The sequence below is a fragment of the Artibeus jamaicensis genome, unplaced genomic scaffold (assembly GCF_021234435.1).
Source record: "Artibeus jamaicensis isolate MK-2021 breed Jamaican fruit bat unplaced genomic scaffold, CSHL_Jam_final contig_685, whole genome shotgun sequence".
Taxonomy (NCBI): Eukaryota; Metazoa; Chordata; class Mammalia; order Chiroptera; family Phyllostomidae; genus Artibeus; species Artibeus jamaicensis.
This window is the reverse complement of record NW_026521924.1, coordinates 8,500,362-8,521,154: the sequence shown is the minus strand read 5'-3', so window position 1 is coordinate 8,521,154 and position 20,793 is coordinate 8,500,362. Positions and strand designations below refer to the sequence as shown.

The 20,793-nt window shown below is 39.1% G+C and overlaps 1 protein-coding gene across 7 annotated transcripts in view; it reads left to right on the top strand.

The window, feature by feature from the left end:
- PLCB1 (phospholipase C beta 1) overlaps positions 1-20,793 on the top strand; it is a 670,267-nt gene that overhangs the window by 199,155 nt on the left and 450,319 nt on the right. For all 7 annotated transcript variants that reach the window (XR_008392621.1, XR_008392622.1, XM_053671063.1 and 4 more), the window contains exon 3: positions 12,813-12,881. Coding sequence is in view for 5 of the 7 variants with exons in the window: in XM_053671063.1 (XP_053527038.1) it covers positions 12,813-12,881 (69 nt within the window). In the remaining 2 variants the exon portion in view is untranslated. The remainder of the gene's footprint in view (positions 1-12,812; positions 12,882-20,793) is intronic.

Sequence of the window (20,793 nt, the reverse complement as noted above, 5' to 3'; positions counted from 1 at the left end):
GTGGCCTGAGAACCACGGGAGACCGTGGTGTGAGTGTAGGAGACTGATGCCCCAGCTCACACAGCCAGACAGAGCAATAATTCTTCCTTTTTCCTCCTTCTTGTTCTGTTCAGATCTTCAGTGGGTTGAATGATGCCCACTCACATCAGGGAGGACAATCTGCTTTTCTTAGTCTATGGATTCAATTGCTAATCTCCTCCAAACACACCCTCACAGACACAGAGGAAATGTTTGGCCAGTCACCTGGGTATGCTGTGGCCCGGTCAAGTTGACACATGTATTTAGCCATCACAATGTGCCTGTGATGTTTTATGATATGAGATAGTGGAATTTGTCCTTTTTTAAAAAAAGGCATATAAGCCTTATGTTAACTAAAGTATCCTATTTTAAAAGATAATCTCTAGAATTTCAATGACTCAACAATTATTTTTCATTCACTTAAGAGTCCAGCGAGGGTGTTTGTGGTCTGAAGACAGCTTTCTTCTACTCGGTGATTAGAGACCTAGGCTCTGTCCAATCTAGTGGTGCCAGTGTTTTTTATGGTCTTCTTGATTACTGAGAAGAGGAAGAGAGGAAAGAAAAAAGACTTGGAAATGACCCTCATCTCGTTCAATCATGTTTCGTTTCGGGGAATTAGTCATATGAGCCTCCATAAATGGAAGGAGTGCTGTGCAATGTGGCTCATCATTAAGCAGTGATTTTCTAGCAATTTTCTGTACTGTGTAAGGCAAGGTGCAAGTTCTGGTGCAGAGGAAGCCACCACCTCTGTCTTTTGGTCTGCACAGCCTTGTTCATGCTGAACTGCACAGATCCATTCAGCTATGCAGAGAGAAAAGAGTGGCTCCATTATAATACAGTAACCACCAAATGTAACAGTGACAGTTAACACCTTAGGTTTCTATGCTCTTTCACTGGTTTAATAATGACTCCATCAGGAAATGTTTTTAAAAGCATTTGGGAATGCTTGTATATAACAAAGAGCCTCTTCATTCTGTGTTTTCTTCTTAACTTTAAAAATAGACTTATGGAATGGGTATAATATAAAGTGATGCTCCATCACATTTACTTGCCACCCCCTCCAACCCCGGACATTTTGATTTTCAGTTGTGTACACATTTTGTTTAAAAATAGCATCTGAACATCATAAACATCAAGTATTTTCTTTAAATAATAAGGTATACTTTTTCTATGTGCTTTAACATAAATATGAGTGTTTATAAGTTAGGGAGTTATTAAGAACTCTAAAGTTTATAACTAAGGAAATTGTTAAGAACAAGTGTCAATGTGCTGTGTTACCAGTCTCTTAATGCTTCTCCGTTCCAGTGCTTCTCCACCTGAGGGTGTAGGAGAACCTTCTGGAGGGTTTGTTACAATACAGTTGCCAGATCTCACCCCTCAGAGTTTCCGGTTCGGTAGGTCTGGGGTGGGGCCCAGGAATTTGTATTTCTGTCGAGTTCCCAAGTGATGCCGATACTTCTGGTCAGGGGCCATACTTTGAGAACCACTGATCATTTCATCAAAAAAAAAATACCAAAACAGGTAAAGAGAAAGGTATGAAATCTATGCAATTTCTCAAAGATTGCTTTTGTACTAAAAAAAATAATGCCAAAAAGACATACAGTGCTTAAGACTCAGGTTAATTTAATTCCACAATCATAAGGCAGAGTAGTACCAGTTCTGGTACATGGAGATTTCTGTACTTAATTTTGACTGACCCACATAGAGCAGATGTGGTTCAGCTGACTTAAAACTGAAAACCCAAATAACCTAGGTTGTGAAACACAATAGGTTTTCGTTATGGGGCCTAAAAGAAGACAAATGAGTTATTTAAGTGCTAGGAGTGATTAGGGAGTAAGTTGCTCAGACATTTAAAAAAAAACAACAGGAAAATCACAAAAACTTTATGGACAATTAAGGTAGAATATTTTCACTAAACACAAGCCCAGGGTCTGTGCTATAAAGTTTAAAAAATTTTTGTCCAGGGTATTTACTTTCTTAATACTACAGGGGAAGATTTATTTTTAGAGTTGACTTTTATCTAAGCAAGAAGAAATATATTGTGTAATAATGACAAGTGATCTGTGCTCTGGGTGTTCAATGCCTACATTAAAAATTCATGAATTATTTAATTAGAAAAGTTATATACCCAGGGATAGTAACCTTGGTCAAAATTTAGTCTTCATAAAAGATTATGAAATTTACTTGTTCTAGACTCTGGAGAATAAAGTAATTTATCATAACATGAAAAATTGTGAGATGAAAGAACAAAAGTCACAGTGGGTCCCTTTTGAAAAGTGTGGGTCCTTCCTGGAACAGTGTATACGACTCACTTCAAAAAGAGAACGATGATATTGATCAAAAATGTGAATCTCTAAGGAGACGATCTGGAACAAGCGGATATCTCACATTCCAGGAAGGCAATATTTGAGTGGCCACGGGAACTAATGACTATTTCTCATGACTGTTTTGCCCTTGGAGAAAAATGCTAATACAATTATTTTTTTCCAACTATCTTTGCAAAAGAGGCAATAAAACTGAGAATGTCTTGATTTGAAGGAAGGAGAGGATGCAAAGCAATTGTGTCCTGCATTCTGCCAATGACAGTTTTATCTGGGAGTAAGTTTTTTAGAAAAAAATTTTGTTAAGAAGGGAAGCCGGAGTAGGTGGTTGAAAATGAAATAAATCTTCAGCAAAAAGAAAGTGACCTAATACACAGTGGATATAAACATATTTCCTTTTTAGCTCCAAATAGGACAAAAATAAACTCTTGTTTGGGAATTAGGTAAGCTGATCATTTTTATAACTATTAATTTTTTCAGTCAGAAATATTCCTTCTTTAAAATCGTGCACTGTTTCTCAGATTACCATGTGACGAAGGCTTGGAGACAACTCTTTGCTCTTTAGAGTAGATTATATATACTCATATGTCTCTTTCCCAGGAAATGGTAAAATATTTTGTTTTCTAACATTTCATGTACTTATTTTTAGAGAGAGGGGAGGGTAGGGAGAAAGAGAGGAAGAGAAACATCAAGGTGAGAGAGAAACATAAACTGGTTGCCTCTCACATGCTTGCTGACCAGGGACCAAACCAGCAGCCCAGGCATGTGCCCCAACTGGGAATCAAACCAGGAACCTTTGCTTTGCAGGGAGATGACCAGTGAGCTGATCCACACCTGACAGGGCAGATAAAAATATTTTAAAATCTGATTAAGGATGAAATACCATGTACAGTGATTGAGAGCTCACAGTCTCAAAGAATGTGTATTTGTTGGCTATTCGATAATACTTAAAGCTGTTTTCAGAGAAAATTTATTTTAAAATTCAAAAAATAGACAGAAATGTACGAAAAGCCAGAGAAAATAATGAATATAAAAATGTGATCTTTTACAAAGTAGTATGTGTGTGATCCAGGATACTTTTAAGTTTAATATTATTTTCTAAGTCAATTATTTGAGAGTGGTAGCTGTTCTGAATCGTGTTCTCTAAACAAACCCAAATGCAAATACTTCTGTGCGGAGATTTATCAAAGAAGGGGGTTCCAGGAGACAGCAGCAAGAGAATGGGGGAAACAGGACAGTGAAGGGAAAGAAGCCAAAGAGGTTTGAGGTTAAGTCCTAGCCTCAACCCGGGAGTTTGTTCTGCCCGAAGGCAAGTTTACTGGACTTCATGCTCCTGCACTGGTTATGAGCTGTGAACTTCCTGAGGAGAACCAGCCTCCTGGGCACTTATTCTCTGTGAATCTGGGTGAAGTGGCTTCAGTTGTTAAAGGGCACAAATGCCAATTGTTAGAATGGAAGTAAACACTATAAAGGGGACCAATGAGAATATAGGTGGACATCAGTAGTTTCTTATAGCTTTAGGAAAATTGCCTGAGTAACTGGAAGTTGGCCCTCGATTTAATGAATGATTTGAGTCATTTATAGTTCTTGATGTATACAGCCAGTCTCATTTTGTGTGTTTGCATTCTGTGTTGAGGTTGATCAACAGTTGAATCAAAAGGAGTTTACTTTGGTGAATTTACAGAACATAGGGCATTGGGGATGATTTTTTGACTGACTCAGTGTATGTTCTTTTCAGGAAAAATCATTAAGTACCTTACTCCCCAGAGACATAACCAGTACTTATCCCTACAAATTAGCATTCGAAAAGCACAATTGGATTCCTATTCTTTTGCCACCAAAATATGATCTTAAGAAGCATGTCTTCTTTGAAAAGAAAGATATTTATGCACAACTGTCAACTTAAAATATCTCATTTTGGAAGCTAGGTTAATTCCTTACATATTCACAATTTCAAGTGAGATTAAAACTTCATCAGAATCCTGGGGTCATGCTCTGACTAGTGCAGCTCTAATTATTGGTGCAGGGACCACACTTTGAGAACCACTGGTCTAGAGAAGTGAAAGAGTTTAAGTCAGGTGAGCAGACAAATGGTAAGGTCAAATATTTTATTAAGATTAAGGAACTAGAAGCAGCTCAGGGTGCCAGGTATGAAAGCTTGGCTGGCTATCCAGCCGTAGCGGAGTCAGTATAGTTAGAGATAATATTGTAGATGATTTAAAGGGAAAATCTGGCTGAGTTTAAATCATCGGGTCTTTTCAAGTGGAAACAGCTTGTTTGCCTGTTTAACTTATAGAATTTCCATAATTCTGTTTAAGAGAATTTTTATGGAGATTGGATTCTATGCTCACCCAAAGATAGTTTTTAGCATTTGTGAAACTATTTGCCAAATGACAGATACTATTTCTAGTTAATTTGATTAGCATGGAAGGAGGACTTCTGCTGAGGACAGATGTAATAGAAAACAGTGACAATGCAATCTTTATCATCATAGTTAAAATAAAAAAACACACCTCTGAAACCTTAACAAATGCAACATCAGTATTTGTTCATAAAAATGCAGTGACTCCCTTCATAAGATGCCTGTTAATAAATAAGGACTAAGAACTAGGAAAAAACACTTGTTATAAGATCCAATATGCCCCTGATATTATTCTTCCTCAGAATATATATAGAATTTCCATAGTGATTATGAAGCCATTTTACTCAGTTTTTTCATGTCAATCAAATAAGTTTAGAGTAGAGCCAATTGGTAACATTTTAAGTTCCACTTGTTTTTCATTCATCATTTAGAAAAATTGCAAGAAGATGTTTAATGTACTCGACAATATCGAAAGCTGTGTGACATGTTTCTCCCACAGTCATAGAGGCACCTGGTTATAAACACATCACATTATCAACATAAATGCTATTACAATTAAGTTTTATTAATTTTATGCCTTAACAAAGCTTTGGTGCTATGTATCTAATTTTCTGCTTAGCTGCATTAACTTCCAACTTAAGCAGCTTTTATTCTTAGATGAATATGTAAAAATTTCTCAGGGAGCTGGGGAAGGAAGTAAGAAGGAGGAAATTTGGCCATTGCATAACCATAGGCTGAACTATCTTTCTTATTATGTACAAAGAAAAAAAATTAACCAGGTATTTGCCAATACAATTCGCATTGCCTTGTGGAGACACAACCTTTTAAAGCCAGTGTTACATTCTACCTGTCCTGGTAGCTTTTCTTGTACATGGACAAAGATGTAAGTGTTCCTTCTTCCCTTTGTGTTATTCAGTTAATGCTTCTGATATTTTATCAATATTGGAAAATAATTTTTTAGGAAAAACACAGTTCTGAGGGTAAATGGATTCTTTGTCTATCCTAGACTCAGTCGCCGTGGTCCTGGGCAGCTGATAGGTTTTCCCTGGGCCTCAGTTTTCTCATGTGAAATATTTTTCAGTTCCAATATTCTATGATTCAGTTATAATCATTGTTTCATGTTGGATATGTGTGCCAATGATAACAGCATTGCAGTCATTTGTATCCTAGGTTAGAGTGTGGAGATACATAAATCCATTCACATTCCTTTCTGATTAAATGCATTAGCACTTGAAATGGTGGGGGGGAGTGTGTAAGTTATCTATTGCTGTGTAGCAAGTTACCACCAACCTAGTGGCTTTAAGCCATAAATATTTATTATCTTACAGTTTGAGTGTGTCTCACCTGCTTGGGGTCTCCCAAGGCTGTATTAAAAGTGTCTGCAGGGCTGCTTTTCATCTGGAGCTGGAGTTCCTCTTCCAAGCTCAGTCAGGTGGTTGCTGTGATTCAGTACTTTGTCACTGCAAGACTGAGAGGCCCTCAGCTCAGAGAGACCTTCTCTTTTCATAGGCAGTAAATGACACAGCCAGCAAACTAGCGTCTCTGCTATTGCTTCAAGTCTCTTATGTCTAGGTCCTCTTTTGAAAAATCTCACCTCTCTTGTGCTTAAATTTAAGTCATCTGATTGGACAGTTTAATTATAGCGGCAACATCCCTTCACATTTGCCGAAAAGGGAAATGTAGTCATGGGAACCATGGCCCATCACTTCGGCCATTCAGTTGGTTTGATTCTTTACCTGACCATTTTTGGCTTTTCTACTGTGATCCTTTCCCTGTCACTTGGGATGGGAAATATCACAAGCCTAAGAATGTGTCTGTATGCAGTGCTCCTTGTTTTCTAAGGGGAGGTCTTGGTTTACTATTTCAGTGGGTGTAGCAGCAGCCCAAGGAGGAGGGTGTCCTGGCACCTGCATCTCTGTTTGACAGACCAGCACACAAGGCACAGACATCTGTAGAAACTTGCTACACAGTACGCAGATTCCAAATGACAGTTCCAAGGGACAAGTTGAGTTTTCTGCCTCCTAGTCTGATGAAATTTGCACTACACTCACCCTAGATTTATTTAACGAAATCCACTAATGCCGCCTTTCTCTTTTCTCTGCTGTGGTTGGTACTGATGGCCTACATGTGTTGATGTTCCTACTCTGAGACTCAGTGCAGATCGTGGGGAAAAGGCAGAAATACAGGTGAGGGAACAAAAAAAACAAGACACCAGGTGAGAGAGAGCACAGGAATTTTTTTTGAAAAGTACCCTACCCAGATTTTTTCACTCATCTTGAGCTAAAATAAAGTTATGGAACTAATAGCTGAGTCTATTTCATTGGCTTCTCTTTAAATTAAAACCCTCCATTTAAGATAGTCAACACTAGGCATTTTAGCAAAGTTTAGCAATAAAATTTATTAATGTCTTCTACTTCTGCTAAATGGAGATTGAACAACCTAGTGAACATACCCCACGTAGAGGTATACAAAATCACCCCCCACACCCGGCCGTTAATATTTTCCCTGTGAAATGCTTATGACTGTAATTGCTGCTCTGATTATATATTGTGTGAACCTGAAGCATGTTATTATACTGGGTAACTAATGGAATTTAGTAACAGAGCACAGAAATTGGTATTCTGGAAAAGACTTGAGTTTTAAATTGTATTCTTCCCTGAGTTTGCAGTGCATTTCATGGCTCATCTACTTCCCAGTGTGTCTGCGGCTGATGGATTAAAATCTTTCTGCTGAATAGTAAACATCGCAGACAATTTAGTCGTTCCTTAGCTTGCTTATCTCCATTCTCTCATAAGTCATTGAAAATATCAAAAATAAACTCTGAATTACTGTTGATGCACCTTTATCAGTACTGACAAGGTGAGAGGTCACATCTGTCCACACTTCAGTGGACGTACTGTGAAGGGGGGGACCTAGGAGTGTGATCTCCTAAAGGGGCCATTGTGTACCTTGCAAATAAAGGGTGTCTGTTAGTTCGTTGTTCTTTTACCTATCCAGGCACCCCACAGGTCTTTGGGGACCCCAGTACCCCTTCCATTGTTGCAAGACCTTACAGGTGAGAGAGAAGCAAAAATGTCCTTCTTTTGCTTTTCTAAGGTGTTTGAAATAATAGGATGTAAAGGTTTTATAGTATAGCATTTTCAGTAAACATTGATAAAATTATTTCAATTATTGCTTAAATTTCTAAATAATTAGACACTTTTACTTGTATAGGGTAAAAATTTATGCTAAACACACTTATTAGGAGTTGATGGCTTTTGTTATTCAATAGTTTTTCTTCAAGTAAATCAAATTAGAGATTATTTCCCTAATGGCACATTTATTTACCTAGTGGCACATGTTTGCATTTAGGAGGTATAATATTTTTATTTGACAGTTCCCTATATAAAGAAATGATAGTTATAGATTCTTCATACAACATACTGTAACATATAAGTAATGTATAGTTTCATCAATCACGTTCACCTAAAAAGCCTTATCGTAATAACCTATGAATGAGTGCATATCAGTGCTTGTCAAAGTGTCGCCTGGGGACCGGCAGCAGCAGCGTCACCTGAGAGCTCATGAGAGGTGTGGATTCCCAGGGCTGTCCCAGTCCCGCTGAACCAGAAACTGGGAGGGATGGTGCCCAGTGAGTGTGTTTTAACAAGTCTTCAGGTGACTGTAATGCAGGCTCAGGTTGGAGAGTCACTAGTGGAAAAAGCATGATCATGCTCATTTTGTAGATGATGAAACTGATGCTCGGCACAGCATGCTGATTGGCTGAACACTTGACTACTTGATTTTAGGACCCTATTCAGACCCCGGTTTCCCCTTAATAATCATATGATCTCTCTATCTTTTTTTACTTTATTTATTTATTAATTTTTATTTAGTTATTATTCAAGTACAGTTTCTGTTTATTTCTCCCATCCCAGCCCACCCCTCCCCCATGCACCCCATCTCCCTCCCATTTCCACCCCCCCTTACTTATTGTCCCTGTGTCCTTTATACTTGTTCCTCTAAATCCCTTCCATTTTTTCCCCTTAAATTCCCTCCCCTCTTCCCTCTGGTTGCTGTCCCCCTGTTCTCTATTTCAGTGTATTTGTTTTTATTTTGCTTGCTTGTCTGTTTTGTTGTTTAGCTTCCGGTTAAAGGTGAGATCATATGGTATTTGTCTTTCAACACCTGGCTTATTTCACTCAGCATAATGCTTTCCAGTTCCATCCATGTTGTTGCGAAGGGTAGTAGCTCCTTCTTTCTCTCTGCTGCATAGAATTCCATTGTGTATATGTACCACAGTTTTCAATTCCACTGCTAGGATTATATCCTAAGAACCCCAAAACATCAATTTCAAAGAACCTATGCACCACAATGTTCATAGCAGCACAATTTACAATAGTCAAGAGCTGGAAGCAACCTAGGTGCCCATCAGTGAATGAATGGATCAAAAAACTGTGATCTCTCTATCTTAAAGCTGGAAAACGGTCATTCTTAAATGAATTGAGAAAAAGATCGCTTCACTGCTTTCTAATCATGAGGGTGGTTTGTTAAAACTGTTAGCACAAAAGAATTAACCTAGGAAAAGTTTCAGGGATGCAGGTAATGTTTTTGTGGTCCTGTGCACTGGGTTGCTTCTTTTCTTTGTAGTGGAGGAGAGAATAGGATGCAGTTGAACTTGAGAGGGCTGGCTGTTGCATGTTAATAGAAGTGGGAGGCACTATTTTAATCCTCCCTTTCTAGCCCATCGAGTCCATGGACAGCTTTCCCACCGGGGTCTTTCCCATGCCACATTACCCGCGTTGATAGTGCCCTGTGGTGGTCTTTCTGCACACACAGTTTTACACACTGGCGAGTTTCTTAGTCGTTGTGGCATCAAAATGAATCCCTCGGGCAGCTGGCATTTCTACCCTTCTGCGATTTGGGGAATGAACGTTTTCTCTTGAGCTGAAAGTAGAAAACAGCGTTCAGTATCTGTAATATAAAAGACTATATAATGGTACCTTGCTAAACTCTAGTTCCGTGTGAACTGAATTTGGGCTTTGCGTGTATAAACAAAGAAGTAAAGTCTATTGTTTGTTCAACTGGATAGAATTTTCTTGAACAGAAAAATGTTGCTATAAAATTAGAGAAATGCATTGTGTATGTGTGACTTTTATTTTGCATATATATAAAATATCATGCAGCATAGATGAAAAGTGCATTAAACATAGACATCAGTGTTTTATGAGTAATTGTAAAGAGTACACCCACGTAATTGCTCAGTCCAGGCACTTCTGTTGCGTATCTTGAGTGACTTGTAGCTTTCTGCACTCAGTTCCTGCCTCTCTGCATTTGTGGCTGCTGTTGCTTCTTCCCGAACACTCCCTATCCCCAAATACGCAGAATTATAAGGCTACAAAACTCTTCTAATTTCTATGGATTGGCTGAAAAGATGCCTTTGTTGCCCATGTCTGCAGTACACTTGAGATGTCTCCTTTAGAGTAAAATAATTGGTTTTGGGTATTTGCTCCTCAAAATAGGTATCAGATGTTTGGGTTTTGGGGGTGTTTTCTTACTGTCATTTCTTAGTACTTAGCCTGTATGTGACACATATCAGTATGTAATAATGCTCAAGTGAATTAATGAGTGGCATTTCCACTTGGATAAGCCCCTCAAATCAGCATTTCCAAAATGTACTGTCATTTTGCCCAAACTCCTGAGTCCAGTGGGGAAGATGGCCATCCTGGAGTTGTTTATAACTGTTCTATTTCCTTTTTAACCTCCAGATTATCAATCTCATCTTTCTTTCTAATATTCCTGCCTTCACTGGGTTTTTCTTTTCTCAGATTCCCACTCAGTGAGGACTTCTAGGTCAAGCTTCTTCAAGCTCGATTCTCTTCCTGTTTCTCTCCTTTTCCAACAAATATTTTGATTGTTGTTGTCATGGAGGTAAAAAACCTGGGCCAGAAGCTCCGCCTCCTCATGTCTGCGGACTTCATGATGCTTTTGCTTAAGTGAAGCATTGAGTCCTGTGGTTGATACTATTCTTTTATAGCTTTTAGAAGGTGACCTTCCATATCAAATGGTTCCCTTAGGGGAACATGGCACTGGTTACTCTGTCCTGAAAATTCCTTGCTGGCTGGCTGCCTGACACACCCCAGGGTTTGGGAGGATTTTCGCAGTCACACATAACAGGAAATGGAGTAAGGGATCTGCTAAGATGGTCAGGGTGAGCAAAAGAAGAGAAGGCACTGGTTCTTATCCTCCCTTCAGCCCACCGAGAGGTGTGCTGTGGCTGGGACTTCTGTTGGGTTTGCATTTCAATGGAGGGACATCTCATATTTGACTCTTATTGTACAGCAAGCATGAGGTCAACCTTGGGCACAAGAAAATAATGAGAGCATTTTGCACTGAACATTTGGAATTGGTGGCATTTGTTTGAAGTTTTCTGGGAGCCCCAGCTGCCAGGACTCAAGGACATTGGGGTTTCTGGGAAGTTAGAGCCACTCCTGACCAGAGGGTCTGTGAGTGGCTGAATTGCTGCCACACCTTCTGCTGGGAGAAGGGGGCTAGATTCCTTCATCCACTGGCTCATTGTCTAGAAAACAGATTGGATGACTTTGCTCATTGTGCCACAGTCCCATCTGGCCAGCTATAGAGCCCACTGTATAACTCAGTGACTTGTGTGTCACAAACCTCATGGCTCGGTGCCCTTAGCCACACTTTCGGAGTTTCCATCCTTTTGACCATATCCCCTTCTTGTGTCATATCCTACGGCTTTTCTTCATATGTGCTCTGCAACGGAGCACTAAGTGTAGCCCACGTGAATCCCCTTTTGTACCTCCCTGAAGTATGCTTTTCCTTATGCTGTTTCTTACTCCAAGATGCCTTTCCATGACCCCCTCCTCCCTACCCCTTCTCCTTGCAGTGGTCTCCTTCAAGTGTCTAATGGCCGTGAATACCTCGAGGTTTCACCCAAACCTCTGTTCCTTTTATTTGTGGCTATTTGCTGGCGGTTTGCCCTCCAACTGAGGGTACAACATCAGCCCCCCACAGCCCCACTTCTCCATGCTCAGTGACTCCTCCGAGGACTTTTCTCTGAGTCCCGAAGGGAAAACTCTCTTCCTTCTGCTGACCTCCATAGCGGGTGACTTTAAATTTGGCATGGACCCTTCTTGATCTTACACATATACACTTCTTAGTCTTCTCTTCGGTGGCAAGGCGATCCAGAGAAGCAATCATATCTTAGGAGTCTAGTACCCTAGAGTGAGTTGAATATTATAAGTGTTCAAAAAGTATAATAAATAAATGAGAAGATCAGGGCACAAGGTAAGCATGAAGAAGGCTTGGGTGGGGCTAAGTAGTGGAGGCAGATCCAACTCTTTCACCTTGGCCAGGTGAGCTGGGTATTCTGTGAGATGGTGGGAGGAACATCATCTTCTACCCTTTCCGCTAATCCCTCACCCCCCTCACAGTCTTACTTACACCCCGAGTGACTCTTAGGATGATTTCTCAACAGGAAAACAGGAAGGCCTGTTTCATCATGACTTAGCAATGGTTTGTATGCTAAACTGGAGACCCAAACCACACACATTATACCTAAAATGTATTAGACTATATATTAAACTGAATAGTTAGCAGTTTGCTGTCTTTTTGTTTTCATTCCAATTCGTCATTGGTGTAAGAGGAACCACATCCCAACTGCAAAGAAATCTTCAGGCAGGTCTCAAGATATTACCGTATTTTGCCATGTATAATGTGCACCTTTTTGTCCAAATTTTTGAGGGAAAAATAAGAATGAGCGTTATACATGGGTAATACCTGAACTACCTTGTATCTGTTCTTGTGTTTTGTAATTATCTGTTACATAAAATTTCTTGTGCCATAAGATGTTAAAAAAATAAATGCTGAAATTTCTTTAGATGACAAAATTCTAAATATAAATAAATAAATAAATAATTGAATTAAAAAATTAAAATGGAAGATTTTTTTTCTTCAAAGTTTGGGCCCAAAACATGAGTGCCCATTATACACAGGCGCACATTATACGTGGCAAAATATGGTCTGTTTTTAAAAGTGACATCAATGATATAAAACAAAGAAAAGAGATGTACGTGGATGCTTAACAGTTTTGCATTCTTGCCTTCCAGGAGACGGAGCTGTTAGATCTCAGCCTTGTCAAGGATGCCAGATGTGGGAAACACGCCAAGGCTCCCAAGGTAGGATGCGGAGCGTTCTGCCCCCACCAGACGCCGCCTTGATTGCGTAGCTGTGTCATGGTATCAACTAATTGCCCCAGTTAAAAGTTTCTCTGCTGTGGCTGTTGCAAAACACAATAAAACAGCCAGTCCTTTCCCAAAGCCAGGATGCCCTGAACACTTCCACTTTTTCAAAAGATGGAAACAGCATATATACAGGCAGTTGGGTATAAGGGCTTGCGTTATTTTTGTGTGAAAAAAATAACAATGCTAAAGTTGCTGGGTAATTCTCAATTGTCAAAATGTGTTTGAAATGGCTTGAAAACTTTCTGAGCCTCATAAGCGTAATTATAGTAACCTTTTACATGTGATAAACAGAACCTGATAGCTCAAATGCTTTGCGATTGAAATCATTCTGTCCACGAAGCCAAAAGGGTGTAAGAGTTATTTCTGCACATGTTACTAGTCAAGACCGGCAGGCTTTGGGATCAGTTGTGTGGAATGTCATTTTGTTCTGGTTTGGAAAACATACTGAAGAAATAGTCACAGCAATGTTTGTACTTTATTTTTTGAAGACAGTGAAAAATGCTGAATAAGGAATAATATATATATATATATATATATATATATATATATATATATATATTTAAACTTGGATTATCTGGTAGGGTATAGCAGGATGTGTTGACTCACCATCGAAGTGGGAAATGACTCTTCATTGTATTTTATTTTTGATGCTATAAACACTTCCTTTCTAGCACAGAGTATTGGCAAATAGGGCCATGCAATTATCTATTTCAGTATCTGCCTGCAACTTTTTGTTTTACTCTTTAAAAGTCAAAATGGTTTCTTTGACATCAAAGAGTATCTTTGTTTTATCTGTGGAGATTCAAGAAGACAAAAAGTCACCTGGAATAATTGTTCTTCAGATTCGTAACAGTGTGGCCATAGCTGGCAGATTGTGCCACAGAGCCGACCCCCAAATACTGCTTCTATTACTGAAGGGGTCAAAAATAATCTGCACTAAAATGTGAGAATGAAAAAGAAAGAAAAACCAAAGTTGCTTTCAAGGTTTCCTACTGGTGTTTCATGGGCAAACTGGGTAAATTCTTTACATCCATCTCAGTAATATATAATGGAACTTCAATGGGTTGGTTTTTCAATTTTGTATCATTAATGATTTGTTGATGATTAAAAATTGTTCACAATTGTCAGTGTAGGAAAGCACACAGTTTTTCTTCTTCTGCCAACAATATTTCAGCCAAATTTTATGTAAGCCTGTGAGAACTATGTTGATAATAAAGTGGTCAAATTCACCTTTTAATTCAAGCTTATTGGCCTAATTTGAAACTTCATTATCAATATTTTTTAAAGACAGTTGTCTACACTATATCAGACCCCCCTTTATCCTTAGGTATTGTGAGCGTCAGTCAGTTCTCCTGGCATGTGGAGAGTTTTTCAGGCTTGAATCTTTTTATTTTAGTCCACAGCCTGCTTACCGGTTGTGCTTCGTTTATGGACATGGTTTGATAGATGCCTATGGAGTGATGGCAGATGAACAGAACTGGGGTCTGTGTGGTGCTGATAAACCACTGTTAGATCCTGGAGTGCTTCTCTGGAGGACAGACACTCTGGCTTTTACTGTTTTTCTACCAAAGATAGCGTTCTCTGTGGATTACCTATGTTCTTGGCTTTCTCCCTTTCTACTCCTTGCTAGTTTTCAAGAACCTCAATCTACTTGAATATTTTCAAAACTGGGTTCTGTTGTGTATTATGCGTGACCTTCTTGAGACTCAGATTTCTTCCTCATTGGCTAAGTCTTGATAATATTAATAGTAACAGTGATGAGGATGATGATGTTGATGATGATGAACCAGTATGTTACATCAGTTCTGTAAGGATTAATAATATATTAGCAAACTTTCAATGGAGGAGTTCACAAATTTAACTGCTCCTGGAATACCTGGAAAGCTTTTTCAAAATGTGAATGCTTGCTCTGGTCATCACGAGTTCAATTCCCAGTTAGGGCACATACCTAGGTTGTGGGTTCCACTCCCAGTCAAGGCACATACAGGAGGCAACCGATGGATGTCTCTGTCTCACATATGTTTCTCTCTCTCTCTTTCTCCCCTCCTCTATCTCTAAGATCAATAGACATATCTTCAGGTGAAGATTAAAAAAATGCTCATGCCTGTGCCCTATGCCCAGATATTCTGGTGTGAAAGGAATCTAGTTGACACAAGAGTGGCGTGGACATCTGGGTTTTGAAAAGTAAATTTGCAACAAAATTTGAGCACCATTGCCTTAATTTATCGCTACTATATCATAGGTACTCACTAAATATTAGCCACTATTGTTGGTATCATCATCATGTTTTCTATTTAGCTTTATTACAATTTCATGGCAGATTTGCAGGAAGTTTTCTTTTATGTCACTTATTTAATTTGGAAAAGTTTATCATATAAAGAGAAATTAGACAAGGGACTTGGCTGAAAGGGGCTTTGTGGATTGATAGAGAAGAAAGAAGCTAATCATCATGTCAGTTTAAAACATCTTTACGTTGTAAAAGAAAACCTCAGTGCAACTGGATAAGTAAAATCGGAATTTATTAAAAATGATTGGTGTGTATTGGAAATTTCAGTGGAAGCGCTGGGTTCAACTGAAGTCTCATTCAGCTGCTCAAAAAATGTCATGAAGGTCTAGGAGCTTCTTTCTTATTTTAATAACCATTAAAAAAATTTTTATTTATTTATCTTTAGAAGGGAAGGGGAAGAGAGAGGGAGAGAAATATCAATGTATGGTTGCCTTTCATGTGTCCCCTGCTGGGAACTGGCCCCTGCTAGGAACTGGCCTGCAACCCAGGCATGTGCCCTGACTGGGAATGGAACTGCGATCTTTTGGTTTGCAGGCCTGCGCTCAATCCACTGAGCTCTACCAGCCAAGGCTCTAGGAGCTTCTTTATCTCACCAATCTGGCTTCAAGGTGCTGGAATGGATAAATGCCTTCTATCCTCAGGTCCTCGGGTCCCCTTCTGCATTCCACACCTAGCAGATCCTGGTTTCCCCAGAAGCAGCTCTCTAAGGCAGGGACCAAAGTATTCCAAAGTACTGCTATGGAGTATTCCAGAGTGACTGCAGTCCGACCTCCTCACAGCAGGAGGCATATGGCTCGGAGGAGGAAAGCTAAGTAAGAAGAGACCATTGAGTTGACTAGAATGAAAGCAGTGTGACTAACGGTGGAAGATTGAAAAGTGCAAAGGTATCAATCTGGAGTGAGAACAGCTCAGAAACCTAGGACAGAAAAGCGATGCAACAGAAGACAGATTGAGTGGAAGACTTTCTGTGGGGCTTTACAGACCACAGAAGAAGAATGTTTGCAGAGCAGATATTATTTATCAGAATACCCAGACATCCTGCAAATATTTATCTATGTATTCAATTGTTGTTTTTCACAGCATCTCATCACATATAAATTCACAATCTAGTTGAAGATGAACTATTTTCCGTGCCTGCTGTGATTCGAAATAACATTTGTAAGAAATGGAAAACCTTCTGTGTGTTACCCAGTTAATGAATTTTAAATGTCAACTCCCAACACAATGCATACAATTCCAGATATGATTTTGTATATATGGCCTCTGTTCAAGTTATTTTGAAATTTCTCAAATTAAAAAAAAAGAGTAAAAATATAATTGGGACATTTCAATGCAAATGTAAAAGCTAAAAGTTAGAGGCATCTACCTTGTCCTTTGAAATCTCAAATGCATTTATATTGTCTTTCCTGCTCTCACCCTCGCTTCCTTGCAGGCTTATGAAGCACATTTAAAGGTCAAGGTGCTATGGTAATACATCTTGTCTATGCTATAAGCCAGTGATTTTCAACCTTTTTTTCATCTCATGCCACACATAAACTAATTACTAAAATTCTGTGGCTCACTAAAAAATATATGTTTTGCCGATCTGACAAAAAATTAGGCATCATTTTGATTCATTCATACTGGAGGGCTATTGTGTTGGCTGTTGTCATTTTTTAAACTTGACAATCTAAAGGAACTGAGGTCAGTGCCCCCCTGACTAAATAGTCAGCCATGGCATGCTGTAAAAATTCTTGCAGTGCATCCGTTGAAAATCATGGCTATAAACACATACTCTCTGAATCTTCATTTCAAAAGGATCTTTGCTTTTAAAAAGAGTGTTTATCACAGTGGTTTCTGATCCCACAGATCAATTTGGTGGCTCCTGTGCCACGTTAATAAAATGGAATAGGTCTGATGAGAATGAAAAATATCCATTGCTTATGCAGAGCAACTTATTTTCTGAAACTTTTTTCATGTATGTGTGTGTTCTGGGTCACAACATAAAGTGTTTTTTTCTTTTTCCTTTTTTTTTTTTAACTTTTGGCTATGTCAGAAAAATTTCAGAAATGTGGCTGGAAAAAAATAGTTTATTTATCCTCAGGATTCTTAGCTGTTATTTCATCCCTAGGTATATTGAAAAGTAGATGGGACTGGAAAAAGCGAGATGTGGGTTTGGTGTCAGCACTGCCATTAAGGAGCCTAAAGGAATTGTCCTTTCATTCTGTGCCTCTGCTCCCTCATCTGTGAAATTGGGGGTGGGAGATGCATAGTAGTAGGTGCAAGTTCTGTTAACCCTTGATTCTAATGAAAGTGGGAAGTTAATCAAGTTGAGGCATTCCATCTTACGGACTGTGAAATTGATGTCCAGCAGGTTTACATGACCTAAATCTTCTTATCTTGGTCATAGCAAATCAGGTGAACTTGAAAAAAAAAATCAGGTCACCTTCTAAGCAAGGTAAGGAGATATCCAAACAAACACACTAAAGGACAAATGACTTCTGGAAAGCGGTTCTAGGATTGCTTTGGACTCCGGAGAGAGCGACTCCTTGGTGAGAGGCTCTTCCGAGCTTTAGGACGTGAAACTGCGTGCCCCTGACATTCAGCTGTCGATAAGGCAAGCAGCAGTGTCACTGAAGGGTACTGCTGCAGTTTTATTTCAAACTGTGTCTCGTGCAAAGAAAACTGCTTCATGTGCCTAGCTGACAACCTTTTTATTCTACTGGCAAAGGATGGTTTATTTCATGTGTGTAATGCTAATTTGAACATAATTCCTTATACGTGTCCAGGTCACAGTTAAATTCTAGGTGATATGCAGTATCACCAGAATCACATCAAGAAGGTTAGAGTAAAATTAAATCTTAAAAATCGATCAGGTTCTCTTTTCCTACATCGTGTATGAAATGATGGCCTTTAAATTCATTCTTCACGGATGCAACAGATGGTCACTGAGTGCCTGTTTTTGCCAGGCACTGTTCTGGGCACTGGGAAAACAGCGATGAACAACAAAGGCGAACGACTCTGCTCTCATATAACGTTCTCTGCTGGGGTGGGGAACTGGCACCACTGCTAAACTGGCTTTCAACAACAATGTCATTAAAAGGAAGCACTTATGTGTTGTGTTCCCTAATTTGGGGGGTGGAATATTCTCAGCCTGCTAGGATTAACCCACAACCTGACATCACTGAACATGCAGAGTTGGAAAGTAGTGTGTGCCACAGCCTGTACCCCTATGAACAGACTCTGCATCACTCTCAGTGGGTAAATCATGCAACAGATAAGTCCCACAGAGAAGAATAAAGCAGCACAGACATCACTGACCATGAGTGGTGCAGAGGCTTTGTAGAGCCATGATGGAGTGAGTTCTCTTGATGAGGTGAGGTCATATAATCAGAGATATGAATTAAAGGAGGGAGGAGATTTCCAGGCAGAGGATGCTACAAAAGCAAAGGCACTGAGGTAGGAATATGTTTGGCATATTTGAAGAATAGAAAGGAGGCTGTTTCTATTGGCCTGGTATAGTGAAGTGCAAGAAAGAAAGAATGATAAAGCCAGGGGTATGGCCAGAGGCCACATTATTTTGGGCTTCATAAGCCATGCTAATGATTTTGGATGTTCTTGCAGAGAAATGAGAAGGGAATAGAAGTTTTTGAGCAGAGAAGAAACAAGATCTGACTTTTTGATCTTTTAGAAGCATCACTTGTTAGAACGTTGATCACAGAGGCCAAAGGAACCATCAGAGAGACCAACTAGATGCCTGTTGCGAATATCCTGGGCACAGTTGATGATGACGAAGAGGTGTAGAAAAAATGTCAGAATGTGAATATGTTTTTAGAGTTGAACCACAGGGTTTGTTAATGTGTTGGATGTGAGGCACAAGAAAAAAGAAAGGATTCAAGGATAACTCTTAGTGTTTTGACTTGGGAAGGCAGGAAAATTGGTTCCCATGTCCTGCAATGAACAGAAAAATCCAGTTTGGATTTTGAATATTTAAAGTGTGAGATGCCTATTAGACTTCTAGGTAGAATTCATGTCATATTTAGATAGACAAGCTTTCAGTTTAGGGGCAATTCTGGCCATGAAGGTTGTAACTTTAATTAGTGGAAGCTCAGAGCCAAGTGAGGTCTCCTAAAGAATGTCAGAATAATACACAGCAGTTTGATGTCTGAACCCTGGTTGGAACCTCCATTTAGACTTTGAGGAGATGAAGAGGAGCCTCCATAAAAGAGACTGAGAATGGAATATACCCCCAAAATTGAAAGCAGAGACCTCAAACAAACACTGTACATCACCAGTATTCGTAGCTGCATTACTCAGAATGATCAAAAGGTAGAAGCAACCCAAACATCCATTAATAGATGCATGGATATACAATATACATTATATACATACAATGGAATATTACCCAGCCTTAAAAAGGAGTGAAATTTTGATGCAGGCTACAACATGGATACACCTTAAAGACAGTATGCCAAGTGACATAAGCTAGACACAAAATGACAAATATAATAGGATTTCACTAATATTGAGATGCCTTGAATAGTAAATTCATGGAGCCAGAAGGTGGAAGGGCAGATTCCAGGTGCTCGGGAGGGGAGGTGGGGAGTTATTGTTTGGTGGGTACAGAAGTTCAGTTAGAGAAGATTTACAAGTGCTGGAGATAAAAGGTGGTGATGAGGGCACAACATGAAAATGTAAATTTACTTAACATCACTAAACTGTACACTTGACAGTCATCAAAATGGTAAATTGTATAGTGTGAATATTTTGCCACAATTAAAAAGAAGGAAGCAAGTGAGAATGAGGAGCCGGTGAGGTGGGAGAAGAAGCCAGACAGAGCATGCGCTGGGCACCCAAAAAAGTGTCTCAAGAAGGAGGGAACAGTCATTTTGGTAAAAAGTGGAATTTCCTCCTGGCTTTCTTTTCTTTTTCACTTTTGCACACTTGTAATATTACTGATGATATCATTTTATGTATGCTTTAAAATATCCCCCGTATCATCCGCATTTCCTGCTACTCTTCTAAATAGGCTATTTATTTAAGCATTGTCAAATCCCAAATAGCCCTCCATAGAATCTGGATGCCAATATATAAATCTCATAATGAGCTGTTATTTGGATATTATACAGCAGTGGTTCCAATGAATCATCCGTGAGGCCTAGAGTTGAAATGGGTGCTTTATTTATTGTCCCCTTTCTAATCATAAGCTATTTCCCTGACTTGGTACAGACTTCACCACTTCATGAAGCCACAATCATAAAATTTGATGTAGACACTTGAAATCCAGGGAAGAAGGAAAAAAACCCTTTATACTGTAAAATAAAGGTTTCTGTCTTTTTCACTCAATTGCTAAGTAGTTCTACCTTTGGCCATATTCTTGGTTCCCACTATTTCTTAATTTACCTGACATGGTGTAATAGTTGTCTTTTGGGTCTATTTTTTTTGTCATTTGGTTTCCATAAATATGCGTTTCTTTACATCTTTAATAAATGGAGAAACATAGGACTAAAAATTCACAGAACTATGTGTGTGTGTAATGGTTCCGACAGTTAGCTATTCACATTTATCCGCAGATGTAAA